General features: G+C 37.6%; 2 protein-coding genes across 25 annotated transcripts in view; one reads left to right on the forward strand and one right to left on the reverse strand.

Moving 5' to 3' along the window:
- Window positions 1-21,398, forward strand: part of LOC139140318 (uncharacterized) — a 384,451-nt gene that overhangs the window by 126,693 nt on the left and 236,360 nt on the right. The gene's annotated exons all lie outside the window — the stretch shown is intronic.
- LOC139140197 (uncharacterized) overlaps window positions 1-21,398 on the reverse strand; it is a 98,771-nt gene that overhangs the window by 14,764 nt on the left and 62,609 nt on the right. For 12 of the 23 annotated variants that reach the window (XR_011553964.1, XR_011553963.1, XM_070709362.1 and 9 more), the window contains 9 exons: window positions 13,842-13,977; window positions 13,115-13,290; window positions 11,851-12,400; window positions 11,347-11,367; window positions 10,678-10,913; window positions 9,497-9,634; window positions 7,844-7,990; window positions 4,148-4,282; window positions 1,730-1,866 (listed from right to left, as the gene is read on the reverse strand). Coding sequence is in view for 19 of the 23 variants with exons in the window: in XM_070709362.1 (XP_070565463.1) it covers window positions 1,730-1,866; window positions 4,148-4,282; window positions 7,844-7,990; window positions 9,497-9,634; window positions 10,678-10,913; window positions 11,347-11,367; window positions 11,851-12,400; window positions 13,115-13,290; window positions 13,842-13,977 (1,676 nt within the window). In the remaining 4 variants the exon portion in view is untranslated. The remainder of the gene's footprint in view (window positions 1-1,729; window positions 1,867-4,147; window positions 4,283-7,843; window positions 7,991-9,496; window positions 9,635-10,677; window positions 10,914-11,346; window positions 11,368-11,850; window positions 12,401-13,114; window positions 13,291-13,841; window positions 13,978-21,398) is intronic. The other 11 variants (XR_011553971.1, XM_070709422.1, XM_070709388.1 and 8 more) reach the window with 5 other exon arrangements.

Raw genomic sequence — 21,398 nt, forward strand, 5'->3', positions numbered from 1 at the left:
AAATCAATGATGATTGACAAGTTGTGTCTCGTGGGAGTGAGACATTTTATCCTCTTTCTCCCACGTAGTATTTATTTCTATGGTTTGGCTACGGAGCCTGGTAGAAAGAGGATTAACTACCATCAAAATATCAAACTTAATATATCACGTATTGGATACTAATCTGTGCATATCAATTCCTAAGTTTAGAAATCTGGAAACACCAACATTTCATTGTTTGAACAACCAACTTTTCAGTGTATGGATGCCTAAAATACGTATTGTGTGCATACTTTTTATATTATTTCATTTGAAAGAAAAGTGAACAAGATGTTACAAGAGTATATACAAGCCATTGGTACAAATTGGATCTTTTGTTACTGCATGCCCTTAATTCTCCAGCTGAAACAAAACACTGCCTTATATTCTTTACTTCATGTTTATTATTACTTTCGTTGTTTAGTTCTTTAAAACTTTCCCTAAGACTCAAGTTTCAACATGAACTATTGTAACTGGCTGATACAAATTTAACACAGGTAAGAGACCTTCATTTCTATCAGGGTGACAAGTACTGAACCAACTCTACGACACACTACAAAGTGTCATTGTCAGCGATTCTCTTCTCACTAGGTTTTTATCATGATTGATGTTATATCACTGATCTATCTATCAATGATCAATCAATCATAAAATACCCTTATTCAGAATTATTTTAAACATTGTTTTTTTCATATGAAATTCCTGTTATTATCAGATACAAAAATTGTCTGTAGCAATGCTAATTTTTTCCATTTCACCACCAAAGAAATGCCTTTTTTACCATTTAGTTATTGTTTGAAAAAATTAACTACTATTTTTTTCACAATTCCCAATTATAAACTTATTTTTCTGACATGAATTGAAAGTGGAGCTTGGAAACTAAGTTTGCAATTATACAGGCATTCAAGAATCACATTTGTATGGCCCTGCACCAATCACAAGTCTAATATTTCATTTCATTTATCAACATGCCTCAGTTGGCAGTATGTATTGCAAACTGGAAATGAAGGGAAGATAAGGTGAAATAAAGAGAAAAGGTGAATTTTGTTCACTTTGTATGGATGACTGATTTGCAGGCAGCAAGCTGATCATATGCCGACTATGTCTGCTATATCAAAGTACGCTTCAAAGAATAGGTTTTGTGTTGAAAATGTATAAGGGTGTTTGAGAAACATTAACCGATTGAAAATACAATATTATAATTGTCAGCAACCAATACCTGACAAGTTGTATCAGACAAATGTTTATTTCCTATTTGTGATACCCATCACAGAAACAATGGTATCTTTAAAAAGTCACAGAGACTAAAATGTTTTCAGGAAATGTTCATTGAAATTTTTTTTGAACATAGTTCAACATCTTATAATCCCAGGAATATGATATTTCCCATCAGTTTCTATGAGAAGAATGGGAAAGTGAAGACCGAAATCAGAACTAAACAGCACTGAAGTTTTGTTCTACTGACAAACAGATATTACTACACATGAAATATGGTACATACAATATGTTGGCAGTAGTTGCCAGTTGACCAGTTATGGTTGTGTATTAATGGAACTAAGCACACACACTTACTGGTATGGTACAGGAAGAAAAACCAGCAGCTCATCAAACCGGGAAAACATGCTGTGCTCATCAAGCCAGTTTTACTGATGTCAAAATCAGGGTACAGGAGAGCTGAAATTCTACAAAGAATGAGAAGATATAACCGTACCTATGGTTTGACAACATCTTTTTGAGATGTTCAACCCTTGCTTCCTTCTTGGCAGCTTCTTCCGGTGATACTTTGTCATCTTCTTCCGTTTCTGGGACATACCTTTCTGGAATCAGAACTTTCGGAGGCAGACCAAGCTAAACATGAAAAGAGTGACAAAAGATTCAGATATGCTATGCAATGTTTGGACAAGGTTTGCCTTCCTTTCTTTTCTGTTATATAGCTTTGCTTTATTTTCATAATTTAAACTTTAGCACAGTGATTGCCACCCTACATATCTGAGTCTTACTCAAGATCATGACAAATTAAAATTACAAATTTCTCTTTTGGTCCAAACAAGTATGATCATATAAAATGATGCAATGGTTTTTGTAAGTAAGTTTGCATCTTGCAAAATGTTTTATAAATTTCTCTACTCGGTTCAACACCATATCAGATGCAGCATAATAAAGATATTTTTTAACCCTCGGAGCGCTGTAATTTTTCCCACCAAAATTTTACTGCCACATTTTTCAAATTTTTATAAATTTTTCTGAAATTTTTTTGATAATTTTGAACACAATGACCGTCACATTTCATTGGCTACAGTTTGTTATCAAAATTTTCACAAAAAAATGAAAAAAAATTGACTTAAGCATATTTTCTAAAGGTGAAAAAAATTGACTTTGGCGCTCAATGGGTTAAATATGAAACTAATTTAGAAAATGCAACTTAGTTTGTTCAGTAGAGTGTCTATGTTGATCAAATGAAACGTGTGCTGTTCACACTGATACTTTACAAAACACCAAATTTTCTCTTTTTGTTCAGAAAAAAGCAGCAACTTAAGTGTTTAAGGGCTGGCTTTCTGAAAACATACAGTGCATGAACCAATCCTCTGTATAGGGTTTAGGTCTAGCTGGGTAAAGAAAAGCTTTCATATACTGTTTTATAAGTTCATAAATATTACATCATTTAGAAAATGTTTTAGTTAATTGAAATGTAGCAACTCAATTTCCATGTATTACTCAATTCCTACACCAGTACGGATATTCAACTGCTTGTTGCACACATGGCCAATAAAGATAAAATGCTTCAAGAAAAGCAATGCAAGGTCACAATCTTTGATAAATTAAAGTAAAATATGGTGTAAAACCAGAGTATACATGCCCAGTTGCGAATTCATGTCTGTGGCAATTCTGAGATGAAAAGTGAGTCGCATGATGGAGCAAAAGGGCGGAGGAAGACACTGTCAATGAGCAGGGTCTTGAGGGGTTAGCACACCGGGAATTATGGGAAAACGGCATTCTTCTGGATATTATAATTCAATCTCACAAAGCAAACACAAGTGAAAAAGAATTGCATGTGTGTACACAGGAACATCTTCAGCATACACAGTAAGAGTGTAAGGTAGGATAACAAATACACTCAGAAGTATTTTAGGCCCTTGATGGATTTCAGGAACAACACCGGGAGTAGAAGATCAAACACACTTCAAAATACTCGACAGAGGATAAGAGTGGGTTATAGGAAATATCAGATATTGATTGACTTCTGCTGTGATGTATTGACAATTCACACAATGTCAATGTTGATACTCAGCACTAAAAAACATTTCAAATACATAAATGAAATATTACTTTGTTCACAGAGATGAGTTAGATGAGAGATTTTTTGTATTTCAAGGTAGTTCAATCAGTAACTTCTGAGTTAAACATTCTTAGATATTTCCTTGGAAGACCTCCATCTAAAGGGGAAAACCCCATCTTAGATTTGCACATTTTAACTGGCTACACAAGAGTGACACCAAGCAATAATGTCTGATTATGGGGCTTTGTGACCGGAGAGATTTTTCCAGAATGTGTGTGGATAAATAACCATTTCAATATCATATCTTTATTGCGAGTAAACAAAATGGCAGCAAAATAAAAACACCAACAGCAATATTGCGATGTGAAACAAATTTTTTTTAAATGGGAGCTACTATTACTCTACAAGATGGCCGACAGTTCACCCTTCACCATATTTAAAGAAATTTGCATATTCATACTGCAAATGTGCTGTTATGAATGCCACACTATCAAGACTGAACCTTATTCACTTTGTAGGTGAAGGTGGTCGGTGCAGACTCTGAAAATAATGCAAAGTCAGGGCTTTGCCTGAATGCATTTTAATCAGAATCTACAAACAACCTTAATAAAATTACAAATGGAATATTTGAAGCAATCTTGTGCAATAGAACACTGACAAAGAAGGTGATAGCAAAGCAAGAGTCCAGCTAAAATACGTGCCAGTAAAAATCCACCAACAAAGTATGCTAACTTTAACCCATACACCCTCAATTACCAAAAGTTGACAAAACCCCATTGCTTTCAACAGATGGAACTATGTGCATTGAAATGGCGGTGACTGGGTCAAAGTTGAGCAGAAATCTATAAGCACCTTATCAAAGGGATCAGCCCCGAAGAACTGGTCGCGGAGGTATTTTTTCTTGGCGTGGAGGTACGCACTGGGACTCAATGGCTCGCCACTGTCTGGTGAGGGCGCTAGGTTGTTGTTGTCGACGGATAACGCCCACTGGGTAGGGGGGTCAAATGGATAGCATAGATGACAAATGACGCAATGACAAAAGACAAGGACGAGAAAAACAGTGAGAAAAGACAGACGGACAGGAAACAGAAATAGGAAAAGAAGAGAAAGAAATATGTACAGTTAGTCTGTATAGGAGAATATTGTGTAAGAAGAATGATGATGATGCAAGAAAGAGAAAGATGTATAGCAAATGATATTTTTACCATGAAGAAATTGAAATTTTAAAAACTGTTGTCATTGTACCTTGTCAAATGTGTGGTGCTCTGGAATTATCACTTGTTTTGGATTTTCTTAATGCATATTACACTTTGGCCTTTATTTTTGTTTGCCTTTTTATAAAGCAAGGCAGTCAATTGTGTACACACACTCCCATAGCATCACATACTTCATTGATGGCACTTTTATTGACATTGAACTTAATCTAACTATGTAAAGTTGTGAAATTCAACTGCAGTATTTTTATTGGTGAGTCATACACTTGAAATGCAAGTGGCTACAGTCAAAAAAACTCGCTGTTAAATTAAATAGGTGTTGTACCGTAAATATATCATTTTATTCAATTAAGATTTCTCTTGTCATAACCTTGTTTGTGCAAGGATATTTCTTTAAATAAATGTCCAATTTTGTGCTTCAAGTTCCATTATATTTTGCCTATAAACTCAAAATTGAATCATTAAGACTAAGGACACCTACTACCGCCACACCATGGTGATATGATGGTTCTTTCCTACTAATATATTCAACTTTCCAAGACTCTATTTTTGGTCATTTATGAGTTTGGGATCACAGCTTACATAGCACACTATCCAAGATATACAAATTTGTTCCACTGATAATTAGTCACCGGCTGATTTGTATGCTTAAACAATACTAATAAATCTTTATTATTAACTAAATACTGTAAAATTTCATTTTACATATTAGAATATTGAGGATTTATGTATGGTAGAATGCACCTCATAGACAGATATTTGGACTCTCAAATTTTACAACTGAAGCTTGTTGGGATTCATTAAGAAGCTTGTGAGGCAAATGAATGTTTACCATGGTTTTTTGAGAAAATGAAAAATTAGTTACTTTCCATAGTTTACACGGGGAAAGCGGCCATTTTTAATTTCAATATTGGTAAAATTTAGGTAATTTTTTTTTCTTCAGTACAAAATTTGCGCAGTAGCTCCTGATTTATATTCTTGATTATGAATATGTTCAAATATTCACTGTGGAAAGTATGAGCAATAGTTGAAAACTTTCAGTTTAACCAGCCTGGCAATGGACATTATATGACCATGCATAATAATTATGGACAATATGTAAGTTTAGCAAAAATGGCAACAATGTTGCAAACCATTGTCAGGAGCACAAATATGCAAATTGTGTAACTTTTATTTTTAAAGAAAGACAGCTCTTCCAGATCAGTTAACTTAATAAGTGTCACAAGGCAATTTATAAAATTAAAATTTCCTCTTGAAATGTGAATGAAAATAAACTGACAAGGATAGAAGTGTGGAAGAGTTCATGCTGACAAAGTTTGAAATCTGGACAATTGCTGAAATCTATAACTTTCTAGAACATGCAGCATCAATATCACTGGTATGAGAGGAGATGAGAACAAATTTGTAAAATATTTGAACCTTTCCTGTACAATGTTACATGTGTATTCTTTGTTTTCTCTCTGCCTAATCTAATATTACAGAAGTCACAGTGAACTAATTTTTGAGAGAGGTGTTTTCAAAGCTCCTTTACATGTACCTGTAACTGTTGATGTATTTTCAATAATTTGTTCTGTTTGTGTAATACAATGTTTTGTTCCATTCCCCAAATCATGTCAAAATGTACAGTGTACACTTTGTTAAAACAACCTGTATGTGTGTACATCCAGTGTTAACATTGGTGTTGATGACTGAATTTGGTCCAGCCTGGAATTCATATGTCAACGATGATACCGGTACAGCACATTGTACACAAAGCATCTTGGTCCCAACATATTTAAGGGACAAGTAAAAACGACTTTATTTTCCAGAGCAAACAAGAATAATATGATAAAACATTGCAGCTATCAGCTCATCAATTTATATTCTTTGTGCAGAGCATTTATTGTATTTCCATTTACTTTTGTCGTAGGGGAGAAACGGAAGTTTTGAAAAGTCATGCACAAGAGCGTAATAGGTTTGGAAAGACAGAATCTGATTTGACTGAAGAAAGATCATACAAGACATAGGGGAAAGTCACAGAGAAGTCAGAAAAAACTACAAAACATGCTATTCAGATTTTTCATGAGACTAGAACAGGATCTTGAAAAGAAGACACGGAGGGAATGAATGAAAAGTATTAATGCCACCCATCTATAATTACCACTGTCTACCGTTGGCAGCAAACACATTACGACAGGAATGAAAACAGAAAACATATTATTACCTGTGACAGAGAAGTACACAACATTGGAAATGTGATACATGCAGATGACACAGTCATCAGTCTATTGATAATACACTGCAATCCAGACTAGAGATTCAAATGCATACTGAACAAGTGGATGAAATGTCACAGACTGGATACGGTACACACTGAAACCCACTGAACAACGAAATGACCAATGAGGTGAATTTTTTAAAGCTTCAGATTCAACACACTGTTCACTGGTGTTTTCTGTACATGGCTCCTTATGAGTTCTATGTTCAATTGTATATGTCTGTCTGTCTGTCTGTATGTATATATGTACAGGTCTTTCAGGTTGACCGTTTACACTTGCATGTTCATCACACACATTTTCTTCTACGGTAAAGCATACACAGACTTTGTTGATAAGCCAGACATTAACGGTGCTGACTCATTTAATTGTTGTGTATGAGTGGTCAATTTGTATGTGTAAGTGCAGTCAATTGTCTTTCTGTTTACGTGAAAGAGGTCATAAACTGGCACCCTGTGTTCTGGCAATTAGTGTTCTGTCTCTGCCAAGACCATATATAACCCCTGGTATGCTTTTCTTGCAATTTTGAGATACCGCTTTGGTAAGACCCCAGAGACTTTCATGTTTTCCAAGCCAGTGGTTAAATGAGTCGGCAACTTTAATGTCTAGGTTGTCAACACATTCTGTGTGTACTTTGAAGAAAATGTGTGTGATGAATATGCAAGTGTGAACAGTCAACCTTAAAGACCTGTGTGTGTGTGTGTGTGTAAGTGTGTGTGTGTGTATGTATGTATCTATGTATCTATGTATCTATGCATGTATCTATGTACTTATGTACATATATATGTGTGTATACATTTATTCCATATATATTGAAGGAGGATACATGTGTATTGTTGTAATACATGGTATCTTCCTATGTACGTATGAACTCACATACTAGGTATGTTATGTACATATAATGCACGTACAGGTACGTTCACATGTTCGCAACATTCAATGACCAATTACAACCCCTAAAACACAGTATTTGCTACATTCAATGACCACTTACAACCTTTAAACACAGTATTTAATGATTCCATCCTGACACTGATGAAAGAGAACCACTAAACATGATGGTGTGAACACAAACTTACCAGTCCAAACCCAGTGGCCTCATCTTTCTCAACACCTTTGTTTTCACCTATGACATAGTCAGGTGCAACATCTCCAGATCCAGGGGGTAGGTCAAGTGATTTCATAGCCCTCTCAATTTCCAAGATAGCTAGATCATCACGAGCTTTCTGTGAAAGAAGAGGAAATGAATGTCTTGAGTATGTGAGTGTGAAATCAGACCTGACACTTCCAGGTATTAGAACTGTAATATATGAATAAAATGCTATTTAACAGAATATGGAATAATATGAAATTGTTATCGTCATTGCAACTTTGTAAAGTGGCAGGGCTTAAAGAAATTACTATACTCCTTCTGTGTCACACATATTTTACTTCAAAAGCTTTAATTCATGGGATTATGGACAGGTTTTAGTGAAGAGAGATAATATGGTTTTGGATATCTATAAAGTGGTAAATAGACAATAGCAAACTTATGAATTATTCTAAAAAAAGCCAAAGAGAAGCTATTTAAGTCTGGAACTAAATAGAAAGAGGGACTAACATTTACTGGTACAAATAATTCTAATGAGAGGGTCATAAAATCTAGACATTACACGAACTACATACACTATGACCAGCAAAATGTTGATACAATCGGAAGTTGAACTAACTTTATATTACAATAGAGATATCTCTAAGTATAAGTAATCTATGGCTCACTAAAACCTACGCATTTGAGAAACTACATTTGGTAAACAATACTCTAGCAACTTACTATCATGATAAGGTAAACTAGGTTTATAAACATGTGCTGAGGTTGAGTCTAGTGAGATTTTGTATATGATATAAAACTTGAAACCCTGTTTGAAATCCCTGTTTAAATTGACTGAAAATGTCTGATGGCAAATTTGGAGATAAGGTATGTCTGCATCAATTGGGATGAGTTCATGTAGACAAACAACATGCCTAACTTGTAAACTGGTACACAACATGCCTAACTCAACAACTGAATTTTAAGCACAATTTTAGGATGAGTGTATGGTTCACTTTGACTAGCAATATCACAGTGGTAGAAGATGAATGCTTATAGGATAGTATTAAAAGTGATTATAGAACTCAGGTTAGTGGACAGTCAGTGTCATTGGTCTGCTAATCACACAAGTAGAGAAAGCATTCGATTGCTGGCCGATTTGCCAAGTTTTTAAAACTTGTAATGATGTGTGTATTGAGGATACATCTGATCTTAGTTGTTATGTTTTGACAGGACAGAGATAATTGCATGTGTTGGGGTCTGAATGATAAAATGAATAACAGCACACACATAAAGTTATAATCTAAGATGGGAAAAAATAATATGTTAGTATGAAACTACAAGGCAGGCACAATTAAACTGAACTGAACTACACCACCCCTACATTTCCTGTTTGGTATGACCCTCTCATTGTTTTTGAACAATCTGAAGGGCTATACCACATAAAAGTAGGGGGTGGGTCAGTCTGGGCAGGCATGATTAAACTGAGCGTAAACTCCACCATCCCTACATTTCCGATGTGGTATGGCCCTCTCATCATTTTTTAACAATCTGAAGGGCTATACCACACAAGAGAAGGGGGATGGACTGGTCAAAAGCAGTGTTAGTACGAGCAACGTCACACAAAAAAACTACAACAAACTCTTTGTTATTCACAACATGCCTTCTTGTGATCCAGATCAGTGGTCCAGACAGGGGAAGACGGATCCTGTGTTGATGCATAGTCTAAACCTCCTGGTAACGTTTTGGGACGGTTAGTACGAAAGAGTCGCTCACTGGCGCTCTTTGAACGCTTTTTGGGCTGCAGGTGAAAATTCAGTGAGTGGAGAAACATAAAAAATACACAACTTAATCACATGCCTCACATAGCAACTGGGAAAAAGCATTTAATATCATTGTTTTTAATTAATGGACAAACACTTATGAATTTCAAGCATCCATGTTTCGGAATCAAGAGCCTGATGTGTTGTGTCAGAAAACAATACAGCAATACCGCTGAAATCACAGAAGAGTGACATTTTAATCATAAACAGGTCAACAGAAATTTATGCCTTAAAATGAAACAGCAAATCAGCGAGGAAACCATTACAGGAAAATACATTGACTGTCAAATTCAGGCAACAAGCTGTGCCTCAACTTGGTAAATTTTTGGTCCTGCCCAATCAGTGTTTGTGTTTTTGGATTCTGAGTTATATAGATATATTTGGTGCAAAGGATGAAAATCACGGAGATGTGTCTCCAATCTAGAATTTGTGCTGTATTTGTCATTTTCAGAGACAAGTAAAAGCTGGATCAGTGTCTTTGAACATCACTGACACTCTGTGATTATTTCAGCCGTAAAATATTGAATGCTGAAGACCTTGTTTCTGATATATAAAACTCATACAAACAATACAGGTACAGTTTACAATAACAATAAATTATTTGTGCAGCATTAAAATACAAGTGGACATTCAAAACAAGTTGTTTTAATTTGTTATGGTTACAAATACTGTGCTTTGACACGAAACATGCTTTGACACATATACAGTTTGATTTTTCTACCACGTCTGCATAATTTAACACTTTAATGCAACATCATTCAGGCAGAATGCTATCTGTCATGATTTTTGAAAAAGCAAAAGTAAAATCTTAACTTTGGTGATTATCATATTTCTCTGTGATGTAGTCAAGTAACTGCTGAAAATTCTACAAACAAGAAATGCTGAAAAGAAAATTCATTGGGGAAGAAATTCTCAAATGTAAGTAAAAGCTATCAACTGAATGAATGAATACTTATATAATATTTAAAAATATGATGTATTATTATGCATAACCATGGTAAATAACAACTATTACACTGACCTGCACTCCATCTGTAGCTCGCAGTCCCATCGGTCTGCCAGTTGGAGTCTTGTACTCACCACTAGGGGGCGCTGTTTGCAATGACGCTGCTGCACTGGTGGTTATATACGACTCTTCTCCGGCTGGCGCTGTTCTCTGTGTTGGCGTAGTGCTTTCTGATGTATTCAACAAAGCGTTTGCACTCATGGGTCTGCCGGTGGTTCTCAGTTGGTCTGTGAACCTCGGATAGGCACCATCTGTCATTTTCATAAAAATTGACAATTGTAAATCAACTGTGTATTTAAACAAGATATTTGTGGACTTTATAATCTGAAACAAAGTATGACTTGCCCTCAACTGATGATCTTCTTGTCTAAGTATCCATGGTAACAGATCAATTTACTTATTGCAAGTCAATCCTTAATCAAATTTCATAATAATACAGATTATCTGCCAAACCACACTATTGTAAAGGAAAATTATGGTAACCTTACAACCTTACAGAAACACAGCAAAAAACTTGTAACCAAACTAATGACAAAATAAAGATTGTATGCATTCCATAATGAATAAATGACAACCTATATTCCCATATGAATTTTCACCAAAAATATTTCTTGATGACCTTTGATGATTACACAAACAAGATATTCACAATGGTCAACTCTGTGAGTTAGTTAAGCCACTAACCTTGGTCCCAGTCATCAAAGTCTGGATCCATAGTTTGCAACAATGGAACAATTGATTAGTATGATTAGAATGGACAGTGAGAGTCTACGCTTCCAGGGTTAATATAGAGTTTTGACAGACAGAGATCTACATCATGTGCATACATTATTGCATACACATACATATGTATATTAGTAAATGCTTACAAATCCATGCTATACTCATTTATTTTCTTTACTATATATTTTCTTGACCATTCTGTGACCATTGGGACATCATTCTATGCACCAAAGTAGCTTGATGATTTGTAAAATACACTTGGAAGGCTGATTGAAGTGAATTCTGGCATTTTCTTACATTTTACCATGGCAAAAATAACTTGGGCTATATTTCATGACATGCAAAACAATGGTATAACTCCTTCAAGTTCTGCAGAAGATGAGTTCAGCTAATAGGTGTGAAGCATTTGGTTATGAAGATATTAGGGTGATAGAAGTGCAGAGATTGCAAAAAATGTTTACTTACATCTTCCTCCAAGAGAGTAACTTTTTCCATTGGGTGATCTTGGCACAGAGCTGAAACCTCTAGCTGGTAAGGTCATCGACTTCTGCGATGGATCGGTTGCTCTCCTATCTGTAGGTAACGATTGTCCACGGAACACATCATCGTTCTCTTTCTTCCTCTCTTTCTCTCTGCTCCGTCTCTCCGATTCCCGTTTGATGACTCTGACGGTGTTCTTTGATTTGTCACCGGTGCTGATTGCGCGAGGACGGCTGGGAGCCGACCACGTGGACTGCTGAGGGGTGCTGACAGGCAAGGTGGCGCTGCGCTGTTCGCTGCCCAAAGGCGTCGAGGACGTGACTGTTGTCATGAGGTCGTAGTAGCTTGGTGGCGGTGGACGCGGCGGCTGTTGCATCGGAGAAATGGCTTGCACTGGTTTTTGTTTGCTGCTGCTGGTAGAGACTGACGAGGGTGCTGGCGGTTCAGGCAAGACTGCAGCTGGCACAGATGTTGACAAATTTTGTTGCGGTGTTGCCGACACGGCTGGAGACTGTTGCACTTGTTCTTTCATTTTCTGTTGACAAGAAAAATTACCTGATATTATAACACATGGCTACATGTTGAAGGTAAGGTGAACTTTTGAAGAAATTTTCATTGGTTGAAGTCCATCATATGACAAAATAGATGACACTGATTCGTCAAAACATCTGTTTACTACAGGCGCCAAAAAAAGTCTGTATGCCAAAGTTGATAGGTTCCACTAAACCCCCTGCAATGTTCAATCTTTCTATAAAAACAGCACGGAACTTCAATTGTTTCTTTACATTATAGAGAGCCAATGTTCCTTCTGTGCAAGGTATGTTCAGTGTACTGATCAAGTATGATGCATGAAACCATTCCATTTTAGGTAAGACATGGCATGAGGCCTCAAGGAGAATGGGTTCAGGCATCAGAGATCTGTTACAAAAATCAAGTGGTCCATCCCAATGATAAGTTGTCTGTCTCAAAATTCTATGTATGATATGACAGAACAACATTTACAATAAAATAACTGTCACCCACTGTCGCTGTGAAAAATGGTTTTGTCCATGAAGTGGCAAGTTAAGGAAAACTCATTATATATAGTACAAAGCAGGCACCACGATTGTTCAATGTTAACACCAATGTGAAAATTCCCTGCCATTTTCCTTCAGAGATTGGAGCATTGCATTTGATACTGACAGACACTTATCAATTTGGTGTATGAATTTTTTTGGTGGCTGCAATAAGAAGTTCAGCTTTTACCTACCTGTACTCTAGGAACACTATCTGTCCTCTGAGGTGAAGTAGTTGTTGATTTTGTGTCTTTGATATCTGCAGATTGCATTGTGTCCAAATCAGTCACCATGTACGGACCAGGCGCGTGGTGACGAACTGCCACTGGCGTTTTCTCTATCTTCTCTTTCAACTCTTTGGTTTTAGCGTCTGAAACAGAGTTCCATTTCACAAAACTTTATGCACTCACTTGAAGTATGAATGATCTTACTATAGTGACAATGTTGTATTTGCAAGTTAAAGGGTCTCAAATATGTGTAAAGACGTCATATTAGAAGAAAATTACATTTATCTTTGATGCATACTTACCCCCTGAGATTTTCTGCTAATGTGCAGCATTGAATGAGCTCTTTTTCTGATTGGTCCATTGTCACTATTCACGGCGACTTAGGGATTCTATTTGTATTGTTTTAATTATATTGGTAAGATTCAGCTACCCAATGAATAGCAGCTTATTCAACGCTGCACATTAGCCCGAGATTTTTATTGACCAAAGTTCAATAAATTGAAAAGTCTTGTGGGGTTTTTTGGTACAAAGTAATGAAAAGATCACGAAACTTACTGGTGTTGCCCTTCAAAGGTCATAAAAAATTTCAAACTTTAAAATTCAAACTTTAAGATAATGAGGAGACGTACTTTATAGACAGAGTATTCAAGAGTTGGACATGGTGACAGTATGAATATACACAGGTAAAACTCACCATCTGCAGCCATCTCCCTGACTTTATCCATTTCTGATCGCAGCGCATCTCTCTGTCTTGCCAGGTCATCGATAACGATTTGAACTCTGTTCAGTTCTCTCTCCATCTTCATCCTGGTCTTCAATGTATCCTGAGACTGGGGGTTGAAGAGAACAACGTTGGATGTAATTATATATAATCCATGGTATTTTTCTCTGTTTGATGTCATCGTATACGCGTGATTTTTGCGGAGCCGTACAAATTCGAGCTGAAGGCGAGAAGTTGTGCGGCTCCGCAAAAACACGAGTACCGGGATCGCCAGGTACGACGTCCACATTGAGCCTACACGACTCGACTCATGCCGCGAAGTTACTGAGCCATTAAAATAAAACGGTCGACGGTATCTCCATTCAATTCTCGGGAAAAGCTATAGTTTTAGCGACTCAAAGTTTGGTTGGACAAATATGCCTTATGTCTGGATTTATCGGGTCACCTTTTGGTAAAAATGTTGTGAGAGCTAGCATGGCATCGATCACGACAAATCTGTCTGTGTTGCGACACCTGCATGTATGAATGGTACCATGCACGAAAAAAGTTCCGGTTGATGACGTACAACAGGGTAATTCGGATTTCTTATCCGTCCTGTTCTACGTCACACAGGTGGTGATTCGAGCCAGTTCATGTGATAAGAAGGAGAAAGTTGGAAATATTTCTTTTCAGTTATATGAATGTAACATATCTCTGTGGTTCAAGTACAGAAAAGGTTTGCATAAAAGCTACTGTGCTACAAACTTATCTGTGATTTACATACTATCACTACAGTACCAGAATCACATAACTTGTAGCTTTTGCCGCGCTGTTGGCCTACCTGCTGGTGCGGTAACTTCGCGGTAACACCTCTTTTGTTAGCTGTTGATTTTCTTTGTCCTCGATTGCCGTAAATGCGGTAAGTGAACAATAGTTCCCGCAGCAGTTGCGACAAGTACAACAAAAGAACGTGCGGTATTGCGGCAATTGACGAGGTGTTAATGACCCCAAGTTGGTTGCCGCACAGACCTCTTGTGAAGGTTTGCTTTTGCCCCGCCCTCTGAGTTTACGATCACGATCACAAGTTTTCACCATAGCGATCTCGGCAAAGTTGGGTACCTGAAAGCATTTCTTGCATTTTTTTCCTTTGTACTCTTTGTAAGTGTACGGTAATGTACAGTATACAGCAAAACTTGCATTCAGACTCGGCTGGTTTTTGATAGCATTTAGACGCGTTCAAGACGCATCGAGACGCGTCCGAGACGCGTTGAAAACACGACCCTTGCAGCTCATCTCACAATGGAAAGATTGTCAAAAGTGCCATTCGTAATGTACATACAATACTCCTATTACCTCGCGTTTTTGTCACGTTCTTGACGCTCCAATTCCTTTCGTCTACTATCATAAAATGTAGCAACTTTTTGCCCAGTCAATGTTTAATAGTGCAAACATTTAGAGAAAAGAGCGATTGATTATATGTTGTTGCTCCAAAACTGCCCAGCTAAACTCATTGCATTATCGATATCGAGTTGACCATGCGTTGTTCACTGTGCATGTCCACGAGAAAATCATTATCGAATGGTCTGGCCCGATGCCACGAAGTAATTGCTAATACCGAAGTAGCAGAAGTAGCATGTACAGTTGTGGTATTGTTGACAAAATGAACAGAAACACTGTTCATTCATGTATCTGCGAGCTTTCAGTTTGACAACAATCTGTTTTATTACACTGTATGCATATGTATTATTGCCCGATTACTGTATTACTGTTTCACCCTTGCGTCCTTTTTACATAGGCATAGGATTAAAAAAAACACCAAGAAACGACAGCTCGCATAGGAAATAAAATTTACTACGAAAACCCAGATCTTTTATTTTTCGTCTTTTCCTTTTTTCATGATGTTCTGAGGTTGCGTCATGCGTTAGATGAACGCTACACAATAAACAAGTGATTAGTTGATGAGTACGTTGTTACGAAAAACTCATGTCTACGCAGTTGTAAGTGTTTCTCGTTCGTGGCATAGATGTCAAGCAGATGATGGTAAAGGGGCCGACTCGATACTAAATACGGTCTCACGTTTATCCCGCACCGTTCGGAGAGGTTACATGTATCAGCTATTGTTAAAAACGTAACGATTTAATTCCCATTTGAGTACAATAACCGGACAGGTATAAATGGAATTCATGTTTGAATCCAATCGAAATTTACCTCTGCTCTGGCGGAAATCAACCATAGGCAGGCTTTACCCAGCTTTCCTGCAATTTCGATGAGCATGTCATGTCCGCAAACGACATTTTACGTCTTCTTTATCATTGATTGCAATACCAACGAAATGTTTAAAAGGGAACTTCCAAACATAGAGGGAATGGCTCGGCAATTTCAGAGTTGCGTTGTTAATTCTGAATGAAATAACAAATGCGAGTTCGAAGTCTGGCAACAAACTTTTATTAAATACATTATTATTCGATCACTGTATTATTGTTTTAACCACTTTCGTCCTTTTTACACAGGCATATAATGAAAAGACCAAGAAATAACAGCTATCATGGGAATAAAATCAATTACGAAAACCCAGATCTTGTATTTTTCGTCTTTCCTTTCTTTATAATCATTCCGAAGTTGCGTTATGCCTCAGATAAACACCACACAATAAAACGGAGTGATTAGTTGATGAGTTCGTTTTACGAAAAAAAAACCCATATCTACGCAGTTGTAAGTTGTTACTCGTTCGCGGCTTAATTGTCGAGCAGATGATTGTCAAGGGGCCGAATCGATACTAAATACGGTCTCACAGTCACATTTATTCCGCACCATATGGAGAGAAGTAGCACGTAGCGGCTACGGTATTGTTAAAAACCCAACGATTTCATTCTCATTCGAGTAAAATAACGCGATAGTTGTAAATGCAATGCATGTCATATGGTTAGGTCCACGGTCCCTCCACGTGGAGGGACCGTGTTAGGTCGAAAACATTGGCGAGAAGTAAGATAAATAACCCGCGAAATTATCGAGAAAGTGTAGATTGCATCGTCATTGCAAAAGCATGGCCCCCATGACCTTTGGACTCTGCATGACCTTGATCACATAACGTTGTCATAAAAGTGGCAATATGTCGATTAAAGCACGGTCCCTCCACAACTTGTGGAGGACCGTGATTAAAGTAATTTCGAAAATAACTGCAGTGATAAATATTTCTTCTAAAATGAATCCGCTAAAAATGACTCACCAAAAGAGGTTTAAATCTTCTTCCTTTTCCCTTGTTTGAGATCATGACAGAAGCATTTCATTGTAATGTGAACGTTAACGAAATTTACCTTTGGCGGAATCAACCATAGGTAGGTTTTACGCCACTTTGCTGTTCGATTTTAACCAAGGCAATTTCGATGGATATGTACTCTCGTGTTGGCTGTCAACAACGCTTTCAGTGGTGACGCAACATACTCTGAATTTTGTAGAGGAATGTATTCTGAAAAGGTTACCTTGTCAGTTGCTTGACATGTATCATGTCATTGTCACTTTACAGTACGTGACAATGACATAGTGCTCTTACACTCGGACGGAGATAACTTATCCTTGTCACTGTCGGCAAACGTTACAGGGAAGACAATGTCGTAATTCTACTGGTAATGCAGTATTGTACATGCTGTTAAACAATTAGATTGATGGGGAGGACACCGCGACCGCGGCATTGCACTTTTATATGATATCCTATATTTACGGCTACTAGACTATACAATATCGAAGTTAGATTGGCTTAGCTAGATCTATAAAGGGCTTAAATCTCCGATATATATCGGATATTTACTTGCGATTTGACAGAATCTAGTATCGTCTAGTATCGAAGCTAGAGTCAGTCTTTGGAAGTCGGGTTTGGCCAGAACTGTGAGGTGGTGAAATCTCACCGCAGTCCTGAAAACGTCGATATGTCAAACTTTGGTACTAGATTGTAAATATCCGATATTTAAAAATTGTGCAAAGTCGCGCCTTCATGTGATTGGGAGAACAAATGTTCATGTACTTTTATAAGTGCACATTCATGAGCTGCCTCGGACATTCATGACCATGCATATTCCATTCCCGACTTTGATAATTCCAAACGAATACACAAAAATCATGTACAACGTAACAATGCACACAACGACGCAATCGTACATACTTCAGGGGCGCAATTAATCTTAGATTTATTTCTGGAGCTTGCTCGGTATAGGTCTTTAAAAACATCACTGCACATCGCATCGATATGACTTTCTCATACTAGAATTTCTTTACTTTGAACTAATATTGACATACCGTCCTTCACGAACACATGGAGAGAGACGCAACGGTGCTTCGTAATATAATAGAGGTGTACCTCGATTGTAATATTAAAACTGTCGTATCTCGTGATCTTTCCCCGGTCGGATAGAGTCACCTTACGGCAGCACGATCATACACCTGCCTCCGTTTGCCGAAGCCCATAATTGTATTTTACACTGCTGCGTCTTGCGTAGCGGCAACGAAATACCGGTAGACACAAGCTAATAAGCTTACTTCTGAGCGTAGCAGCCATGTTTGCTTCTATAAATGCCCGATCTGACAGGTTGCGTAGTTGATGACGGTATCAATACTTCCGCGATATTGCTCATTTTCGGAACTGGATTTTTCAACATAATGACATGTCGGTTGTTAAATTTAATTATTTAGTTTTTTGTTCCACACAGAGAATGAATATCCAGCGTTTTAGTGACCAGTTTAGTTCCACTGTGTAATACTTCTCTGAACACAGTGCATGCGTGAGCGCTCAGATAATTTTAAAAACGGACACTGGACAGACAAGCTTGGCCTTCGCGCCTCGGTAAGATAGTACGCCAATTCGGCTACCTCGGAAACATCAAGTCAGATCTTTTCACAGACAAATAAAACTGAATTATAAGCAAAACAGTTCGCTGATGAAATCACTTGCAATTTTCTACAACATTGTTACCGTTGACTTAGCTGGTACGGACTCATATAACCACAGTCCCTCCACCCGTGATATAAGATATAAACTAGCGTACCATCACGTTGACATAGGAGCAAAGTCGTACGTGAAAAAAGTAAAGGAAAACATGCAAGTTCTAGGTTTTCAAACAAATTTTATTGAGATGTAAGTTGATTCTCATTTCCTTGTCGCTATAGCGCTCCCGTTCAAGACCTGAGTATAAAGGACACGTGGTTTAAAATGTAATAAATTGACGGGGCACCATTCTCTTGGATTTATTTGGTGCTCACTGTTTATTTTTTACCCAAATTTGTAATTTTTCTAACAGAACATTAAACCGATGGAGAGCACAGTGTCTGTTGCTGGTAGTTTTATTTGTTTTGTATTTTAAATTTTACTACATTTGATCTGCGAGGTATAATCATCTCAGAACGAGTTAGTTTTACCCGGGAAGACAACTTTTCAAGTTACCTGTCCTGGTGGGTGGTTGCAATGCGCACGAATTTCGAACACTGGCTTTTATAAGTTTTCAAAACTAGTAAAATATCCGTGACAGACTCGAAGAGGATGTCTCCTTGTGAATGTCCTTGAACCCATGACCGCGAGCGTCGTTTTTTTCTATGCGTTCTCTTTGTATAATGATCGATATACGTACATATAGCGTTGGATGGGTGATACCATTTTCACGAAGTGGTAAAAAGCAGGGGTATGCAAAAATGTCGTTGCCAAGTCACAAAGAAATTCAACCGCAAATCGCAGTGACAATGCAATTCATAGGATTTTGATCAGTTCTAAACTAAACTTGAAAAGACCAGACCTTGTCCATATTTTTCATTCTTTAATTATTATTATGAGATAAAGTGAACGTTCGCTCTGAAAGATAGTCAGGGCCGGATGCTTTGCAACAAGTCTGGTATGTGAGTTGTTCACTTATGTAACATGTACATAGCGATGTGTAATCGGCGACCCGACCGCTCTGAAACAATTTCGAAAAGACTATGACTGTAAAATCTTGTCTTTCCTTGTTCACTGTAATAAGCAGCGTGGCATGAATGTCCACGTAGATTTCTAAGTGCCATGCCCACACGATGTTTCCATAAACATGCCAGACTGGGCCTGTAGCTACTTCGTCAAATCGCCATATCCCCATTCTCGCGAGCCACAGCATAATTTCTGCTCCGCTGACCTACGCCAAAACGGGTAGCGCTGAGCTACTGCCGTAAAGAGGCACATTTATTACGACGATGAATATCCCCAGCCGGTTCCCGATGTGTGCAAAGACTACTTTTTAGGAAACATGCAAGTCAACTTCCCAGGCGCGTTTTATCGAGCGGCTGGTCGCGATGTGGACATGTCACTTATCGCATGTAATCCCGGCCACTTTGACAGTGATTTTCACATGAGTAAAGTCCGACTTGTTTGAGTATTTTACATGTATTAGTGATATACAGCATTGAACAGCTTAGGAGTGAACTTTTGACGATGTCGGGACCCTAGAAAATTTCAAATCTACCTGTGCTTTGAAGCAGTCTCCAAGCAGCAAACTGTCTCGCGTGAATTGTCTTCCATAAAATCGATCAGTAATTTAGTAAATTATTTTTGCTGTGTTATTTCCTATTAATTCTACGAGGGATAATAAATGGTTTCTACAGAGCTTCCGTTAGGATATTCAAACCTGCGTAAGGCTGTACGCAAATGTTTTTATTATTCGCGTAAAATGTATCAAAAATGCGTACATGTAAGCACTTATAAAACAGCTGTATACGCCATATCGAAAACTAGTTCAAAAGTCAATGAATAAAGTGTTCAATAAACATCAGCAGTGACAATTTTTTTGGACGAGTTTTACAATCTTTAATACTCTTCTGTTCTATTCTCTGACGACGGTATTCGTTTCTGACTAATTACATTTAGATTACAACTTCCGACGATCTCTTTGCTGCCTGAACTCTATCGTCGCTGCTCTGAAGTCAAATGCGTAAAGTTTTGGGCCTTCCATGGTTATAACTATCAGATCATTTACGGCATCTTCACTCAGATAATTACGTTTCGATGTTTTTAATCGTGTTTTGGGTACTGAACCCCCATTCACACGGGACAGATGAGACTGGAATCACGGCTGACTTTGCAATATTTGGTGAGTTCACGATAATCGTTGTAAAGAAGCGTACAGACCGGCCATTAAACTATTATTTCTAAGTCTGCTTAGCATTAGCTTAAATATTCGACGCAGAGATCTTCAGGGTTTACAAGCCCGAATTCAAAGAACGTATGCAATTCTGGGGTGAAGAAAACGTAGTTCTAAGAAATTACAGTTTGAATTTAATCTCGAAAAAAGACAAACAATCCAAAAAAATTCAACTGATGTGGGGTTATTACAAGGAGATATGGGTCGTGTACACTGTTATTCGGCGAAAGTAACACTAACTTTTCAATTCTGGTGCAGGATTTTTCACCTGTAATGAATATATTTAGTCTGAAAGACCGTTTCTCAAACTTCCAGTCAAACCGGCTCCAAGTCTGTGGGCATATCAAAACATATAGTAAATTGAAGGACTAAATATCAGTAGACCGTCGGGCTAAGTTGTAGG

This window comes from Ptychodera flava, chromosome 1, assembly GCF_041260155.1.
Source record: "Ptychodera flava strain L36383 chromosome 1, AS_Pfla_20210202, whole genome shotgun sequence".
NCBI classification, from domain to species: domain Eukaryota; kingdom Metazoa; phylum Hemichordata; class Enteropneusta; family Ptychoderidae; genus Ptychodera; species Ptychodera flava.